Source organism: Podarcis pityusensis (genome assembly GCF_964106645.2).
Source record: "Podarcis pityusensis genome assembly, chromosome: 1".
Classification (NCBI taxonomy): Eukaryota; Metazoa; Chordata; class Lepidosauria; order Squamata; family Lacertidae; genus Podarcis; species Podarcis pityusensis.
In genome coordinates, this window is record NC_138028.1 from 65,889,167 (window position 1) to 65,906,288 (window position 17,122).

The 17,122-nt window shown below is 37.9% G+C and overlaps 1 protein-coding gene across 1 annotated transcript in view; it reads right to left on the bottom strand.

Annotated features, from left to right (window-relative positions):
- CSTF3 (cleavage stimulation factor subunit 3) overlaps nucleotides 1–17,122 on the bottom strand; it is a 56,419-nt gene that overhangs the window by 33,428 nt on the left and 5,869 nt on the right. Inside the window, exons 2-3 of the mRNA XM_081012070.1 lie at nucleotides 15,110–15,211; nucleotides 14,889–14,984 (exon numbers count right to left, since the gene is read on the bottom strand). Of these exons, the coding sequence (XP_080868196.1) occupies nucleotides 14,889–14,984; nucleotides 15,110–15,211 (198 nt within the window). The remainder of the gene's footprint in view (nucleotides 1–14,888; nucleotides 14,985–15,109; nucleotides 15,212–17,122) is intronic.

Sequence of the window (17,122 nt, forward strand, 5' to 3'; positions counted from 1 at the left end):
GATAAGCAATTTAGAAAATGTATAATATGTATTTATATGAAATGGAAATGTTTGTGTTGGGAGAAGATGTGGCCAAAACCAAGATTATGCTCATGTGGAATGCAGAAAAGTATACAGGGAGAATTTTTGTAGCAAAGAGTAAAAACAGAATACTCTATGGACACAATAGTTTTTAATGTAATATTGAGGAAGCAGGGAGAGAAACTAAAGAATTGATTAGAAACAGACTGACAAGACATTAGAAGGGTTTCTAATGTTTCCCATTTCTCTTTCAGCTCCAATTCTGGCAAACTACACTGACTTCCAATTAATTTCCAGGCTAAATTCAAGGTGCTGGCTTTGACCTAGAAAGACTTTTTGTGTCTCAGGATCCCAATACTCCATGGACTGACTCTTTTGCAACATAAACCAACCCATACCCTTGGTCCTTCTTCATATACCCACTCCAAGGAAGGTGCAGGAGGTGTAAAAACAAGAGCAGGCCTTTCCAGTGATGGTTCTCCACTTATGGGCTGCTTTCCCCAAAGAGCTATGCCTGGTGCCATCATTATGTATCTTTAGGAGGAGGGGATGCCTGGTGCCATCATTATGTATCTTTAGGAGGAGGGGATTATTTCTTGTCAGGCCTTTGGTTTTGATTATATGTGGCCTTTTCTGTGTGAAATATGTTAGTCCAACTCTCTTATACAGTGTTACCTCTGGTTACGAACGTAATTCATTCCAGAGGTCTGTTCTTAACCTGAAACTGTTCGTAACTAGAGGCATACTTTCACTAATGGGGCCTCTTGCTGCTGCTGCGCCGCCGGTACACAATTTCCGTTCTCATCCTGGGGCAAAGTTCTCAACTTGAGGTAACTCTTCCAGGTTACTGGAGTTTGTAACCTGAGGCATTTGTAACTCAAGGTACCACTGTAAATATAATATTCGGCTTTTACTGTTTGAATTTTATACTGTTTTCATGCTGTTTTATTTTTTGCAAGTCTCTTCGAGTTACCTTCTTTTAAAAAAGCAAGTGGTAAGTTCAAATAATGAGAAGAGCTTTTCAAAGCTCAAATTAATTCCACTGGACTTTTACAAAGATCCCCTGGAAAAGCAAAGTGTGCGTTCAAATTGCCACTTTCACTGACTTTTGGGGGTGGGGGGACAACTGATCTAGGGAGAGGAGTGTGAAGCAACCGGAGAGAGGGGTGCCTATAGTGTTTGCTCAAAAATACAAATGTGCCCACAGGCCAAACAAGGTTGTTGTCTCCAACACAGGCCACTGTTTCTAAATCTGGACCAACTAATTTCTTATTATAATTAATAATTAATGTAAAAATGAATATATTTGAAGTCTCTTTCCAGCCATGCCACACAAGAAACTTGTTTTAGAAAGTGGTTAAAAGGATTCAATTCTTTTGATTACATATAATATGAAGTTTAGAACACTAATAATTGCAATGGTGGTTGACAAATAAAAAATAAGGATCTGAACAAAAAACTACTTTGGTATTAAAGTCATTCCAGACAAGAGCTTTTTCTGAAAATATATGCACACACACACTCATCAACCTTTATCTGCAGTAATTTATTTGGAGCCTATTTTCAGATTTTGAAAATACTCTGGACAAGGTGCTACATGGACTCTCTACATGTGCATACACACAGAGAGAGATAAAAGTATGCACGCGCACACACACGCACACACAAAATGGTCTGACTAGCACCTCTGAGGTTCTATGACAGATGTTGATAGCAGCCAAGCCTACAAATAAAAACAAAATGATTTAATGGAGCCAGTATATGGTTTACTCATCAACTGAAAGGGGGGGGGGGGAGGAAAGGAAATTGGAGGGAAGAAGAAATGAATCTCCTTGAACCCATACAGCTAATATTCAGTATCCTAGAAGAAAAGGAGGATTGATGGAATATATGCTAAGAGATTAAAGGAAGAATAGGAAAAAAATGACACCATTTCCCATTTCTTCTCTCCAGAACTCCTTTCCCCCCAGAAAAAACCCTCCTTGCTTATGTTAAGGTTCAGGTCTAGCAGCCCAAGGCAAAGTTCTTGGAGCAAAGTCTAAGCTGATGAGGCAGGAGAGAAAAAAATTACGAACGACAAATTATTTACAAATAGTTTATGTAAACAAAACTCACAAGGCACTACAGTCATACCTCGTTGCGAATTTGATCCGTGCTGGAGGCACGTTCGCAACCCACAGCGCTCGCAGCCTGAAGTGCTGCATCCGCGCATGTGCCGAAACCTGGAAGTAACCCGTTCCGGTACTTCCGGGTTCAGCGCGGTCCACAACCCGGAAATGTGCAATCCGCAGCGTTCATAACCCGAGGTATGACTGTATCTATACTTAGAAAAAAATAACAATATCCTAACTATTTCTGGAGACTTCTACTCTGCACCATAACAAGCAACTCATAGGGAGCAGTGCAGCTATAAGCCCCTAAATGAATTGCGTGGCATGGGAAGATGAGAAATTTCATTTGCTCCCTGGATAGAATCACATGACCAGCAGCTGAAAACAGGGTAAAGACAAAAAAATGGGGGGGGGCACTTTGGACTCAGAACAATTCTACTATTTTGGTAAGGAGTGTTCAAGGGACACAGACAATCTGAAGGCACTGGATAAAATGGAGCAAGCTGGAGCCCAAATGAAAGGCCACTTAAGAATGAAGTGTATGAAAAAGAAAGTTTCGTTTCCCTTCCCCACGTACAACTGAAGAGCTTTTCAATTTTCATTTTTCACATTGCTTTTAAAGCTCTGCAAGTTTAAATGAAAAGCCAATAGGCCACTTCTCATTTAAGTGTTTAGGTATCATACATGTAAGAAGTAGCAGTGCAAAAGGGGAAATTAAAAATGAGTTATAATTTCAGCCCCATCCTTTAACTAGGTATTATGCCAGATATGCTTAGCTCAGAAGAGTTGGTATCCAATACTGAATATTATTAGCTATTAGCTTTTAGCTCTCTATCTTTAGTGGCAAAGTTTATTGCAAAGATATATTATATTGGAGTCCAATGACAGGGCATTTGTTTTCAGAAATATTGGGTTGGGTGGGGGGTTATCTTCTCACATAAATTTCCCTAAGGGAATAATTAGACATGTGTGGTTGTTTTCTATGACTTGGTTCATTGTTTGGGCTAACAGCATCCCTTTCGTGTTGTGGACTATTTCCACTTGTCGCATAAAAAGTGAATTGTGTGGGTCTATAGAATAGCTGGCATATGGAGCAAATATGTATTAATGAAGGGAAGATTTTTTTGAATTAGGGGAGGGGTTTGATTGGAAGACAGATTCATTTCAAGCCAATGAAGAACTACTGTGAAAAGAGTGGATACAGAAAATAATAATTGTTCTTTTAAAAATGCCTCTTTATTCTGTATTTTTGTGAAAGGAGAGTTCAGTCGTATTCACAACAGTAAGTATACTTCGTACAGCTAAATAAGGCATACACAATCAAATATACATATGGAGGAAAGGAAGAAATTTAATTATGCTCTAACTGGTATTTCATGACAAGACATGCATTTTGCGAATGTAAAAGGGCACTGAAACAGTAAAACAAACAAACAAACAAACAAACAAACACACAAGCATTAAGTATTTCAAAGGTTTATCAATAAATGGTACGTTAGAACTTCCATTCCTTACTCATGTATACCTCCAATATGTGCTCTGGAAGGTTGCGAGCCTCCAGAGCAGATTTGAGGATGGGGAGGAATGGAGGGGAAGTGCACTTGCACAAGCAGAACTTGGCTCATGCAATGCTGGGATTCAACCCAGTTGCCAGATCCATACATTTTCCAATACTTTTAGGAAATCCTAGAGAAGGCTAGGAAATATTATAATGTTAGAACACCCTGGAAAGGGGAAGGATAAAAGGGCTGGCTGGCTGGCTGTAACATTTGGCTGCCCAATATTAGAACACATTACTAATTGCCTCATAGCATAACCATTATTTTCCAAAAATGAATTGCAATGCAATAATTACCTTGCTGGATCAGACCAAGGACTCAACTATTTTGTTTTGAATATTGGCCAGCTAGATGTTTCTGGGAAACACACAGGATATAATAATAATGGGACAACAGTCCATCCCAGAATCTCCTACACTATGGCAAAATGACCTATTGCTATAAAACTATCTCACACACATATTCTAAGCTGAAAGATTTGCACAGAGTGAACTTGTATTACCTTAATAAAGGTAATTTGTTATGATGGGTATAATCATCTGCAAGAATGTTAAATAACAGCACGAAACACAATTGTCCAATCTCATATACTGTAAACTATTTCCCTCAAGCTGGGGGTACAATTTTAACAGTCTGTCCTGGCCCTTAGCATAGGAGGAATAGCAACAGTAATACTGTGGCAATCTTTTAAAATTACAACTACTTACTTGCAGCAGCACCTATTGTATTTTTTCTTGCAAGGGAACATGCTGCAAGATCTCAGGAGAAGGTAGTTAATTACTTGGGTTTAAAGATTTTAATTAGTTATGCATTTTGCTTCATCTTTGGCCAAACAGGAGCTCACAACAATGGTCTCATTGTTTCCAAGGTATATTTTCCTTTAACCTGGAAGGAACATATCTCACTTATTCTAAATATGCAGGAACCTGCTAGTTACATATGAATTCATCCCATCTCTATCGTATGTCAATGATACAGCATTAGGAAAACACTTTTTCTATGTCCACCCATTTATTTTGCAGATCTTAACTCTCCTCTGTTGCCCTTTTAAGCTTGTTTAAGTCATCCTTTTATAATGCAACTCTCTCTTTAAAGAAAACATTTGGAGGATAGCTTTGCCATCATGCTTTTTCACTTGATCTTAATTCTAAATTCACTGCAAATTGAATCAATGGAAGAAGACACTCCCCTATCTTCACATGCCTATTTAAGGGCCAGCACATTGAACTGATAATGGCAACAGACTGGCAACCCTATAACTCAGACAGGGAAGTACCTGGGTTATAGTCAGTTCCATATTAAAGCAAAGTTAGCATATTCTGAACCAGCTGAGTTTCCAAGCTGCTTTTCAAGAGTTACACCACACTACAGTAACCAAGTTTAGAGGTTAGCAACTCGTGAAAAGGACCGCCAGACCTCTAGTTTACGTAAGGGCTGAAGCTGCAATCAAGCAAAGCTGAGAAACATGATCTAGGCCAGAGATAGCAGAACTGGATGCAGCAGCATGGTTAAATTGAGTCCACTACTTAAGGGGTATAACCCCATGAACAGCACTTGAGAACTTAAGGCAAAACCTAAAGCTTAGAACATGAAAATGAAATGCAATTATACTCCCCAGTAAAAGTATTTCTAGACTGTGTCCATTCCATAGCTGTGTGCAAGTCCCAAATTTAGCATTTTGATCATTTTTTCTATACCTCCATTCCTACCACCACCACTTCTAAAGATTCTAACCCCTGCATATTGAAAATATGTGAACATGCTTAGTGACATCTCAGAAGCTGGACCAGGGCAAAGTATGATTTCCAGTGAACAATGTGTTGTACTCCACAGATCCTTTGCCTCCCCATGACTAGCTTGAATAATTATGCAAAATGTGAATGTGTGTAATTTCAGTTTGTATATGTAGTAAAACTTGTTACCTCGACAGAATCTGACTATTACATGCAGGGTATAAAGTACACAATCCTAAGTATAGCAAACAGAACTTTTTGCATTCCTGAGGCCAAAGAACTTGACCCCCTCTCAAATATTTTCTGGTTATTTAACACATGACACAGAATGCAGTCTCCTGAACTAGGATTGTGTACTTAATACCATAAATTCTGAAAATAAGCCTTAGTGTGCTTTGCAGACTGTATGGAGACACACACAAGCATGCTTACATTACATTTAGCAGCTAAGTTCTTCAATAACAGCCTTAGGCTTCTGAAATAGCTCAGGAAGAAGAAAGTGAATAGCAGCCTCCTTTAGCAAATCATATGACCCCTCTGAAAGTATTTAAATACCTAGAGAAGGGGGCCGGGGAGAAGCTTCTAATTTTATTTTATTGTATCGTAAGTTTTTAATTTGCTTTTTCTTTGACATCTGAAAACTCTTTGTTATTCAACAGCCGACAAAATAAAAGAAACAAAACGATAAGCCATGATAAACAAAAAGGAAACCATGCCATTCTTGTACAGTGGTACCTCGCAAGACGAATGCCTCGCAAGACAAAAAACTCACTAGACGAAAGGGTTTTTTGTTTTTTGAGCTGCTTCGCAAGACGATTTTCCCTATGGGCTTGCTTCGCAAGACGGAAACGTCTTGCAAGTTTGTTTCCTTTTTCTTAACACCGTTAATACAGTTGCGACTTGACTTCGAGGAGCAACTCATAGAACGCGGTGTGGTAGCCTTTTTTGAGGTTTTTAAAGACTTTGGTGATTTTTGAAGCTTTTCCAAAACTTTCCCGACACCGTGCTTCGCAAGACGAAAAAAATCGCAAGACGACAAAACTCGCGGAACGAATTAATTTCGTCTTGCGAGGCACCACTGTACTTGGGGAAAATAATTCTACCATGGGTGATACCCAGAATTATATATGTGACATCTTATTGGGTCAGCCTGTTTGTTTCCCTTTCCACCTCCCTGCAACTGCCCATTACTCCCAAAAAATCTGCTCCAGAGGGTCTCCCAAACTCCCAGAGCAGATTTTGTAAGCACACTAAGGACTGCAGGGAGGAGAGATGAAGAGCGCCTTCCTGACCCAAGCTGGGGTTGGATGTCACTCAATATGATTCTGTACTCCAAAAATAATTGAAAATAATTGTTTTGCCTTGTTTAAGTCCAATGTTCCCGAATGACTTTAGGAATAAGTCTCTTGCATTATTTACAAAAATATAATATTTAGGGGAGAAATACAAGTGCATGTGAGCACACACAAGAGGAAGAATGATTTTTTAAACCATGTACAGCCACTATACTAGAAAGCTCGTATTTCAAATCCTAACTTCTTCTTTTTGCCTTGTATACCAGGTTATTGGAATTGCTTATTATATAAACTCATGACATACGTGGGAAATCCCAGCTTTGTAGTGTGTTTCAAAGGCAAGACAGTAATATCTTCTGTGTTTAAGTTGCTGGTAATTCCATTGACTGTTACACTCGTACTACAATAAATGATGGGCCAAAAATCACAGACACAATTGCATCTGATTTCTGATGCAAAGCTACAACAAGCATATAGAAATTAATATTTATTAACAGGTAAGGAGCAGTATACAAGTACATTTTTTAAAAAGGTACGAGATTCATGGGGTGTTTCAAAGTCTAGTATAAACAATTGCTTTACAGAAAACCACATGCAACTTAGTAAAAAAAATACCGTAGTAGGGTATTACATAATGGTAGCAATAGCATCAGATTAATTTCAAAGGAAATTTTAGCAATATTTAGGTATTTCACATTAAAGAACTCCAAGCACATTTTCAAACAATTATATTTTCAACCATATATTTATAAGTATGTCTTTCTCAGAATGTTTGTATCAAAATAGATTTAAAAATCCTATAAGAAAAAGATGTATAATCCTGAAATCCTACATTTTCTGTTGCCTCTATAGCTTTTGAAAAAATCCTTCTTAGTCTATGCTAAAATGCAACAAAGCCAACCCGTTAGTTAGAGTTACACTCTCAAATATAATGGAAATTCAAATCTCCAATATTAGTTTTTAAAAAGAAAAAAGCCGATTTTCATATCAAATTTTATATTAAGTTTTTGGAGCCTAAGAGCTTTATGAATCTTTGACAAATTGGAGGGGGGATTACACACTGCATTGTCACCTAAGGCTTGTTTAGCATTAGTTTAATGAAAAGCAGCTCAATGATCCCACTTCAATGTGAAAACAAGACCCTGAGAATTTGTTCCCTCATGTGCCTTCGTAGTCTACAGTCTGCTTCATAACACTGAGCAGCTTTCCTGACATCTTTTTAGGGAAAGGGTGGAGACCTCTTTATCCCGGTTGGTTGTTTTTTTTGGGGGGGGGGGCTGGGCAGTGGTGGAGAGATCATTGAATTTTAACTATAAATAGTCTGTTTTCTCAGTTCTTTCAGTGTGTGAAAAAGAGACCTTCAACAGGCGACTGTCAAAATTTTGGACTCGTATATGGAATTGTCTGCATGAATTACAAAGCCCAGTGGGTCAATGTTGAAGCCTGTGTTTCCACTTTCCTTCCCCATCCCCTTCTTTGAAAGTATAATAATGTATTAAAGTTGTTTTTAATGAATGTTGTGTTAATCTTTTGTGAAATGTAATATTATTTTAAAAATAATAAAGTACACATAAAAAACTATGTGTTTTGACTTGATGAATGTTTTTAGACATTTTTAAAAATTGGTTTAGGGTTTTGGTCTTAGCTCCTTTTTTGTTTTTATTCTAAGTTCCTTATTATTTGATAATTTGTAACTCATTCTGGGACCTGTATACAGCTACAGCAATAGGATTAAAATGCCTAAGTAAAACTTCCTTCTTAGTTATCTACAACTGTACTATACTGGAACACTCAAGCATATTATTATGAAGCTATTTTTTTAAAAAATACAAACTGCAGTGGTGTGGGATATTATTCGAGAACGAAAATATAAATTCCCTATTTTCTATTATTTTATTTATGGTGTTTGATAACATGAAGTTCTAAGTATCAAAAATTTTAAACTTTAACACACGACTGAATTTTGTTTATTTGGAAGGAAGAGTCTCAGGCCCAGTTAACAGAAGCCATGGTTCCCCACTATGTTAACAGCCCTGTTTAGGGAAGTTTTTAATGTGTGATATTTTAGTGTATTTTTGGTTTCTATGGAAGCCGCCCAGAGTGGCTGGAGAAACCCAGCCAGATGGGCGGGGTACAAATAATAAATTATTATTATTATTATTATTAACAGATCAAGGAACTCCCTGCTCTCTTTCCTTCATGGCTGCAAGGACACCTGAAACTTCCACTTTTAACTACAGTTCTCCACAAGATCAAAATCTAGCACAATGCGGTTTGCTTAGACTAGGGGTGGGGAATTTGTGGCCCTCCAGGTGTTGCCGCATCCTCATCAGCCACAGCCAACATAGCCAACCTTCAGGGATGATGCAAATTTAGCATAACATCTGTAGGCCCGCAGGGTTGCTATCCTTTGTTTAGACTACGAAGCAGCCAAATTTCAGGGCAAATCTCTTCCTTATGGCTTTAGAAGGCTTACTACAGTTCATTCACATAGCAGAAAACAAATTTATCTAGTAGGTGTGTTTTGAATTGTAGCCTTTGCCACTTAATGCTCATTCCGGAAAATTAAATCAAAAGGATATATTTTGTCAATTTATGTTGTTGTTGTCCCTTGTGTAGCACATTCCCAGAATAGTACTTTGTAACATTTCCACACTACTATTGGACCTAAAACATTTAATTAAGCCTCACAACAACCCTGTGAGGTAGGTAACAGTATAGCTATTGGATGGGAAGCTGTTTAATTAAACTTACCAAAAATGGCCCAGGATATCAGAAGAGGTAAGAAGAGAAAGCTCAGATCTAGTCATCGGTATGTGCCATAAGGATTCACCAAGATTCTGTGTTTCTTTAGCTGTGGCATAGTACTATTTGTAGAATTTGGCAGCAATCATTAATTTTTATCATGTTCACTTAGCTGTTCATGTTAGATATTCTCAAGTTAAATTGTATCACCATCCTTGTGCCATAACTTTTTCCATAGCTAAGCCTCTGTACAACTTTGCACGTTATAAAAGCATGTTACTGTATAATTGTATCCATATGCATGGCGCTGTCATAAGAGCTGATGCTCAAATTTTCAGATTCGCTAGCATTCAAAACTTATTCTGTCTTCTAGCCCAGCACCATCCACATGCTCATTACTGCTGAGAAAGACCAAATGAATAATCTGGTCTCCTGTTCTATTTCCTCCAATCTATTCCCTGACACAGTAACCTGAAAACTGATCAGCTAACCCAGGGGTCTGCAACCCATGGCTCCGGAGCCGCATGTGGCTCTTTTACACCTTTGCCACGGCTCCGGGGCGGAAACTAGCAAGGGGAGGAGGCGCATTGTGCGCCCTGACACTCCCCACTGTGGCGGGCGCTGTACTGGCTGTGACGTCGCATGGGGGCGGTGCATGCGTTAGTCACGCACTGTCCCAACGTCACCTTCCCGCCCGCCCGCTACATTGTAAGGGGCATGTACGCTGGTCACTGCATTGAAAGGGGGCATGTACGCTGGTCACTGTTTTGAAGGGGAGTGAAGAACACACACACACAAAAAGGTAACTTGTTAATTTAACATTTATTTCTATGAGGAGGAGTAATTCTGAGGGGTCAAACAAAGAAATAATAATAAAAAGTGACAAAAAAGTTATTTTTATAATGATGAGTTTTGCGGCTCCCAGTTTTTTTTCCTTCGGAAACGGGTCCAAGTGGCTGTTTTTGTCTTAAAGGTTGCAGACCCCTAAGCTAACCAATACAGTATTATGCCTCGCTCTGTGGAGATGCAGAATCCAGGTGAGTGAATGTTAAGAAACCACAAAGAAGGATGAACATGGGATGAAGATAAATAAGGCTGCAATAAAAATGTATCTGTACCTTGCACTATGATGTGCAAGAAGATGTGGCAAGAGAATAAAATATGGCAACAAAAAGACTGTAAGGAAGGGTATTTTCTGGATGAAGAGGTGGAAGTGAAGACTCTTACGTTTGAATGAGTATAGGAGCAATACAAACACCTTACTACAGTTTAGAAGCAAAGGATTGCCAGGCAACAGAACTATGCACCGAGGTAAGCATTGCTGGGACACAATCCAGGCAAAACAGGGTAAGATGGAAGAAGAGGAATCTTCCATGGCCTAGTTCTGTCCTGGATTCTCTCTATACCTAGCTGATGCTGCTTCCTGGACAACAATAGACATAGATGGGGCTAGTTGTTCCCATCTTGTTTGTCCCATAGTAGTAGCCTTGAAAGTTATAGTCTCTATCTACCTTCAAGCTGGCACAAACTATCCCTGGTTATACAGGAACACATTTTAACTACCTTGGTGTCAAACAACCAATTTTTAATTGGACGGAGATTGGCACAGCCCAATATTCATGTTCCTTCCCAATAAAATACATCATCACTCCTCAACTCACACACACAATTTTTCATAGATCCAAAAGCTGTTAAATACACATAGGAAGAACTCTATCAAGCAGTAGTGACAGAAAAGGGAATGCCATGTACCTATTTCCTGACAAGACAAATGCAGAATGACAAACAAAAATTTTGTTTGTGTGCAGGGTTTTGGAGTTGACTTACAAGAAATTAATTATTTCTTTTCATGTTAGAAAATCAGAATATTAAAAGCAATTTTTCCAACAGTAAACGATACTACGAGTAGTAATATAAAGCTTTAGGGGACGAAACCAGTGCCTGTTTCCTACCTACATCCTAATACTACTTATAACCACTGAGTGACACAGGTAGGGCTTAATCGACCCAGAGTGCATTTTTCATTTCAGAATTGATACATCGCATAATTTTTAACATAATCCTTCTAGTGTCACTGGCACAGCAGAAACCAATGTGCCCAAATTCCAGTCCTTTACATGGTGACATCCAGCAAGAACCATTCGCCAGTGGAATCAACTTCCACTTATGCAATGGGACTACTAACCCTCTGGAGTAGATTTGGAGGTCAACCGGGGGTGGGGAGCACTCCTGAGGTGGAGGAGAGGAGGGATATATCCTACTGCATGAAGTCAATTGCATAATGTTGGGTATCACCATTTTTAATGTGACTGGCGAAGTAATTGGGCCAAAAGGTATCTCAAGAAATCTGCTGATTTTTGCCTGGAAAGTACTGAAATAAAAATATCCTATGGGTTTTTCAAATTAAAACTGATTAAGGACATTTTTAAAAGATTAATTAAAAGCAATAAGGCGTACTGTCACACAATGTGTTTAAGACTATAAACAGGAAGATAGTAACAGTATAGGAGTTAGATGCGCGAAATCAGCAGAATAAGACCCAGAATATTTCTTAATATTCTTAAAATTTAAAGATATTTACAATCTGCATATGAACTAAAGATGTCAAATTCCATTACTTCTTTTAAAATGCTAATTCATTAACATGTAACCCATGATAATTCTAAGGCAGTAAAAGGACCAGGGCAAGGTAACATTTGTGGATAAGAAGTTTGTCAGACTTAACTATCATTTTGCTCTGTAATTATATGCTTATGAGTGAGTGGACAAGACAATGCTTTAGTGGCTTGGACAATGCTTCTGTAGTCATAGGCATGGGAGTCAAAAGAAGATTTCCACAACCTTAATTCATATGGAGGCCAGCACTAATGGCTCAAGAAAACTGGGGACACACAAAATACTTGTAAAGTCAAAATCCACTACGTAAACCAACAGCTTATAAATCCTATTTTCAAGTACAAACATAGTGAGTACTTTCTAGCCAGTTCCCCTCTGAAGAAAAGACAGAATATACATTTTATTATTATTGGGTGTACCTTTGGTCTGACATGTATCCATGGGTCGAGCATCCAAAGGGGCCCAAGAATGAAAAAATGTCCTGTCTTCTTTTCCACTGCCAGTCTCCCAAGTCTCATGGCAAGTGATATGGGACAGAATTTTTTGTTTTGTGGGTTCGTTAGTAAAAATGTACCAATTACAAATATAATATTAAGGAAGCATGGGAGTTTCAAAGGTTTTAGCTTTATTTACTAAATACAAGTAAAACAAGTATGCTCTCTAGGGAAACTAAAAATTTTCTGATACAAATTACCCATCTCATTGCTCATGGGAGTTGCTTTTAAAAGGCATTCAACCCACTGAAGGGAGATTTTGGAGGGGTCACAGGGGGTTGGAAGGAGAGAGCTGAAATGCATATGAAGACAGTGATGGCATACTGGGAGGAATTCAATGCTGTGCATTTTAAAACATTCTATCAGTAGAAGCATTTTTCTTCCCCAAGGAAACAATCTCTTTTCTCCTCCCGTCTGCTATTCAGAGGCGGGGCATCTTTCACACACACCCAAGCCAATTTGAAGGGGGTTGTGTAGCACGTTGGGGGAGGAGAGGTCTTGAGTTGCTAGCAGAAGTCCCTATGCAGATTTCCACTAACAGGCCCTGGTAGTTCAATCAGGCCATAGGATCCTGGATATTGTCCGAATACTAAAGGTGAATGTTCCAGCTTATTCTACCATAAACTATTATCTACAACTAGGGTTGCCAATGTTGGGCAGTATCAAACTAAATAGTTCTGCCAGTGCAAGGACTTTTAGCTGCACAATAAAACTTCCCTTGTCCTCTCCTTGCCTACTCCTAATAATGTTCCAGGGTGGGTGGATGGGAAGGGTTGTCCCCCAACACGTCAAACCAAATTTACAAAATGAGCAGGGAGTGTGCAGGGAGATGAGAGGGCAGGAATGTTCCAAGATTCCAGAAGAAATTATAATAGTATTACTGAAGATTAAGACTTTGACAATGCATAGAATCCCGATCTACTTTTGCCCTTCACGGTTAAGTCTAACAGTTTACAATGTGTGAGTACTGGCCACTAAGAAAGGACAATATTGCCTACTGGATTCACATAGGCAAGTGTGCTATTATAATGAAATTTTAAATCCAGGGTTCAAGGGTTCTCAAACCAACAGCTCTTCAAGCCTTCTGAAGACAAGTAGAAGAACTGGGAAAGTCCACAGCCTAAAGCTATGACCAAGCACATCACATAAAAACAAGAAAAATAGCATGGTATTCAACTTTTTTGCTCTGTTAACAGAAAAAACAAGAGTAGCATCCATGGGACAGATCTTTCATCTGTGGAACAAACATGTCAGATACTACCTGTGGATAAATCAGCACAGATAAAAAAAGAAGCTAATCATCAGTATGGCTGATCAATATTCCCACTGCCTCTGGTATGGATCAGCACATGCTGCTGGCAGGGTGTAGAGAATACATCTCTAAAAAGGCTGCCTTACATTTGAGAACCTGCATTAGCAGAGAGGGTGCTTAAGGTCTGAGAGACTAATCTCTTAACATTTAACACACTTAACATTCAACTGCATATATTCTGTGCAGTCTTACAATAGTTATATACTTGAGACTCTCTTACTAATCTTATATGCCGCATACAACACCTAACAACTTATTTTACTTACCATTTTAGATAAAGATTTATGTTTACTCTAATTTAAAATAAATACTATAGTTATTATAATGTTAAATACCTATGACATGCATCTCCACATGCCAGGGAAAGTCATATTTATATAAAGTATTATTATGAAGATGTTTTTCTGAGAATGCATGCTATCCATAATTTCAGCTCATCCTCTGCACTTTTAACAGAGCAGGATAAAAAGCTTATTCATTTTGGTTATGAAATATTTTGTTAGACAGGTACTTGAAAATGTGACTTGCATAATTCACATTTATGTTTTACCGCATTCAGTGATTTTCAAATAAAAATATGCATTTCCAACCCCCCTCTAGCAAACATTTCAAAAACTGAAACAGCCTAGGAATAATAATAAAAATGTTAGAGCCCAACAAATCACAAAGCCATTTGTTAATTTTTATGGGGAAAAAGGAGCTCTAAATAAATGACACAGGAGGCAATAAATTGACACGACAAGTAAATAAAAGGCTAAAGCACTCCAATACCATTGAAACGGTTTTAATGTTGTTGCAAGTCCATAATGCAACAATCATCAGATCATAGAGAGACCCAAATATTTAGAAATAATTTTAATTACCCCCTTTCACCTGTTGTACAGAATTAAGAAATGCTCAATCCCTCCTTTACCTGAGTTTGTGTATGTGCCTAACAAGTTATGTTTCAGTGCCAACTTAAATTCCTATTATATGTTTAAGAAAGAAAATGAAAATATTAACCTCAGCTTCAATGTACAGTTTCCAGAATCTGCCAGAACTTGGGAACTGGGCAACAAGGCGTTCATAGGTCTTCCGTGCTTTGTCTATAGGTTGATTCTAAAAATTGAAAACCAATAAATATTTACAATATTTATAATGTAAAAATGTATTGACATTTACTTCAGAACCAATCACTGTGAGTGGACGCATTGATAAGGAAATGTAATCCTATGTCACTAAACCTGTGCCTCTCGAATGAGAATGCTCCAAGCGTCAAGGTCATATGGATTCTCTTCTAGTTTCTTTTCAGCTTTCTTTACTTTTTCTGGGACATATTCAGCAGCCTAGAAAACACAAAGTAGTTGGTTAAAAGGGTATATAAATATGTTAATAAAATCAATGCCATCTGCTAGCTATATCATCAATGTTCACATATCCATAGCAATCATTAGATTAATATATGCCAGCCTACAAGTTTTTCCACAGTAGTACTTTCATGCGTATGCACAAGAATCACACATCAAGTCCACAGAAAAGCTCTCCATTGCAATGTAAAAAATGGCTCAAAATGTTAGGTTTAAACTAACAGAGTAAATTGAAGGTTATTGTAATAAGCATCACCAGTCTTCTGCATTAGTACCAAGAATAATACATGCATGTTTGATTCAGTCTTGGAATACAAAACATATGAATAGCTCCTTCCCTTCTCCCGAACAACAACAAAAACAGTGTATCACTGGTTAAAAATTATTTTAACAAGTTTCTAGTCTTTGAGAGAAACTTTTTAAACTGTTGGTCTACAATGCAAACTGAGGAGGAATGGAGGAAGACGACAAATAAAAATACAATTTAAATGAAATATCTGCAATTCTACACTATTTTATTATTTTCTGCTTTACATAAAGCTGTTGCCCATCTTGCTGCCTGGCAGTACTCTCTTAATGGTACAGTAATTCCTTCTATAGCCTCAAAATAATTTAGGATAACAATAGATTTTCACCCTGACACTGGATTCCAAAGATTTAAGAGTGCTCTTCTTATAAATAAAGTAACAAATTATCATCAAATAAATAAATAAATTCTGATTTCAAAGAGCTTGCGTAAGGTGACTGGACTGGACTTCCTCCCAATCCCATGAATCTAGGATCTTCTGAATAAGCTATGACAGAAAGGTAAGTTTGAAGACACGGGACTTATTAGTTGTAGTAATAACTCCCCGTTCTTTTAAAGAATGCAGCCCGTTACTGTGTAACTAAAAAAATTTTTTTTTTAATGCAGCACTTCAGACACTACACACAAGCAACCCATATTAAACCAATAAGAAAGCTTCCTTTTTTGTATGCCTAGATATTTTTTTGAAATTAGTATTTTATTTTATAATCTAAAATATGAAGCAAGTAGAAGAGTTTGACTACACCAGCTGTTTTACAGTGCGTAAGTGCCGGGTTCAGTCATTTGGGAAGACTCCAAACCTTTGCATATTTATAGTTGTCTAGCTATATATGGAATTTTGAAAAACTAATAGTGACAGTTAAAGACTGAGTTGAATCTAACTTTGGAAAGGGTGCAGTATACTGATACATCAAGTAGCACTAAGATTTGACAACACTCAAGAATGCTAGCAACTGTGATTGCAGTATAACCTTAAGGCTGAGCTACACAACAAGAAGGAAAAACTAACATTCTAGTTGAGCCTATTTATCTTACATTGTGTATTAGAGGACTGCAGTCTTGCAGGCCAGTATCTATGAGGTAGCTGACAGTTTCCCATCATCATTATTATTTACCTAAAATACAAAGAGCTGCTCAAAAGCAATAAAATCAACACAAGGCTGTGTCTCCAGGATTACAAAACATGGCAGTACCTTTTCTCAAAAGATGAGAGCAAAAGAATCATGGGCTGCCATTGGCTTAATCTATTATATCCCTAACACATGCAGTGACAACCATTAAGTTAAACAAAATAACAATAAATTTAAATTTACAGCATGTAATACTTTATCTGTTCCTGCCACAATACACCACTAAACTCACCTTCACTAACAAAGCCCTGGATGAAAAAGTATTAATTAGCATCTAAAACAAAGCAGAGTTGGTGTCAATTGCAATTTTGTGGCAGGGCATTCATTCTAAAGGCCCTCTCCCATAGGACTCTACATGGAATAGCAAGGGCATCTCCAGTAGATATTGCAGCCCAGGTAGGATGAAATGTTGCAGCTGCCTTGGGAACCTTCAAGTTGAAGGGAAAGGTTTGT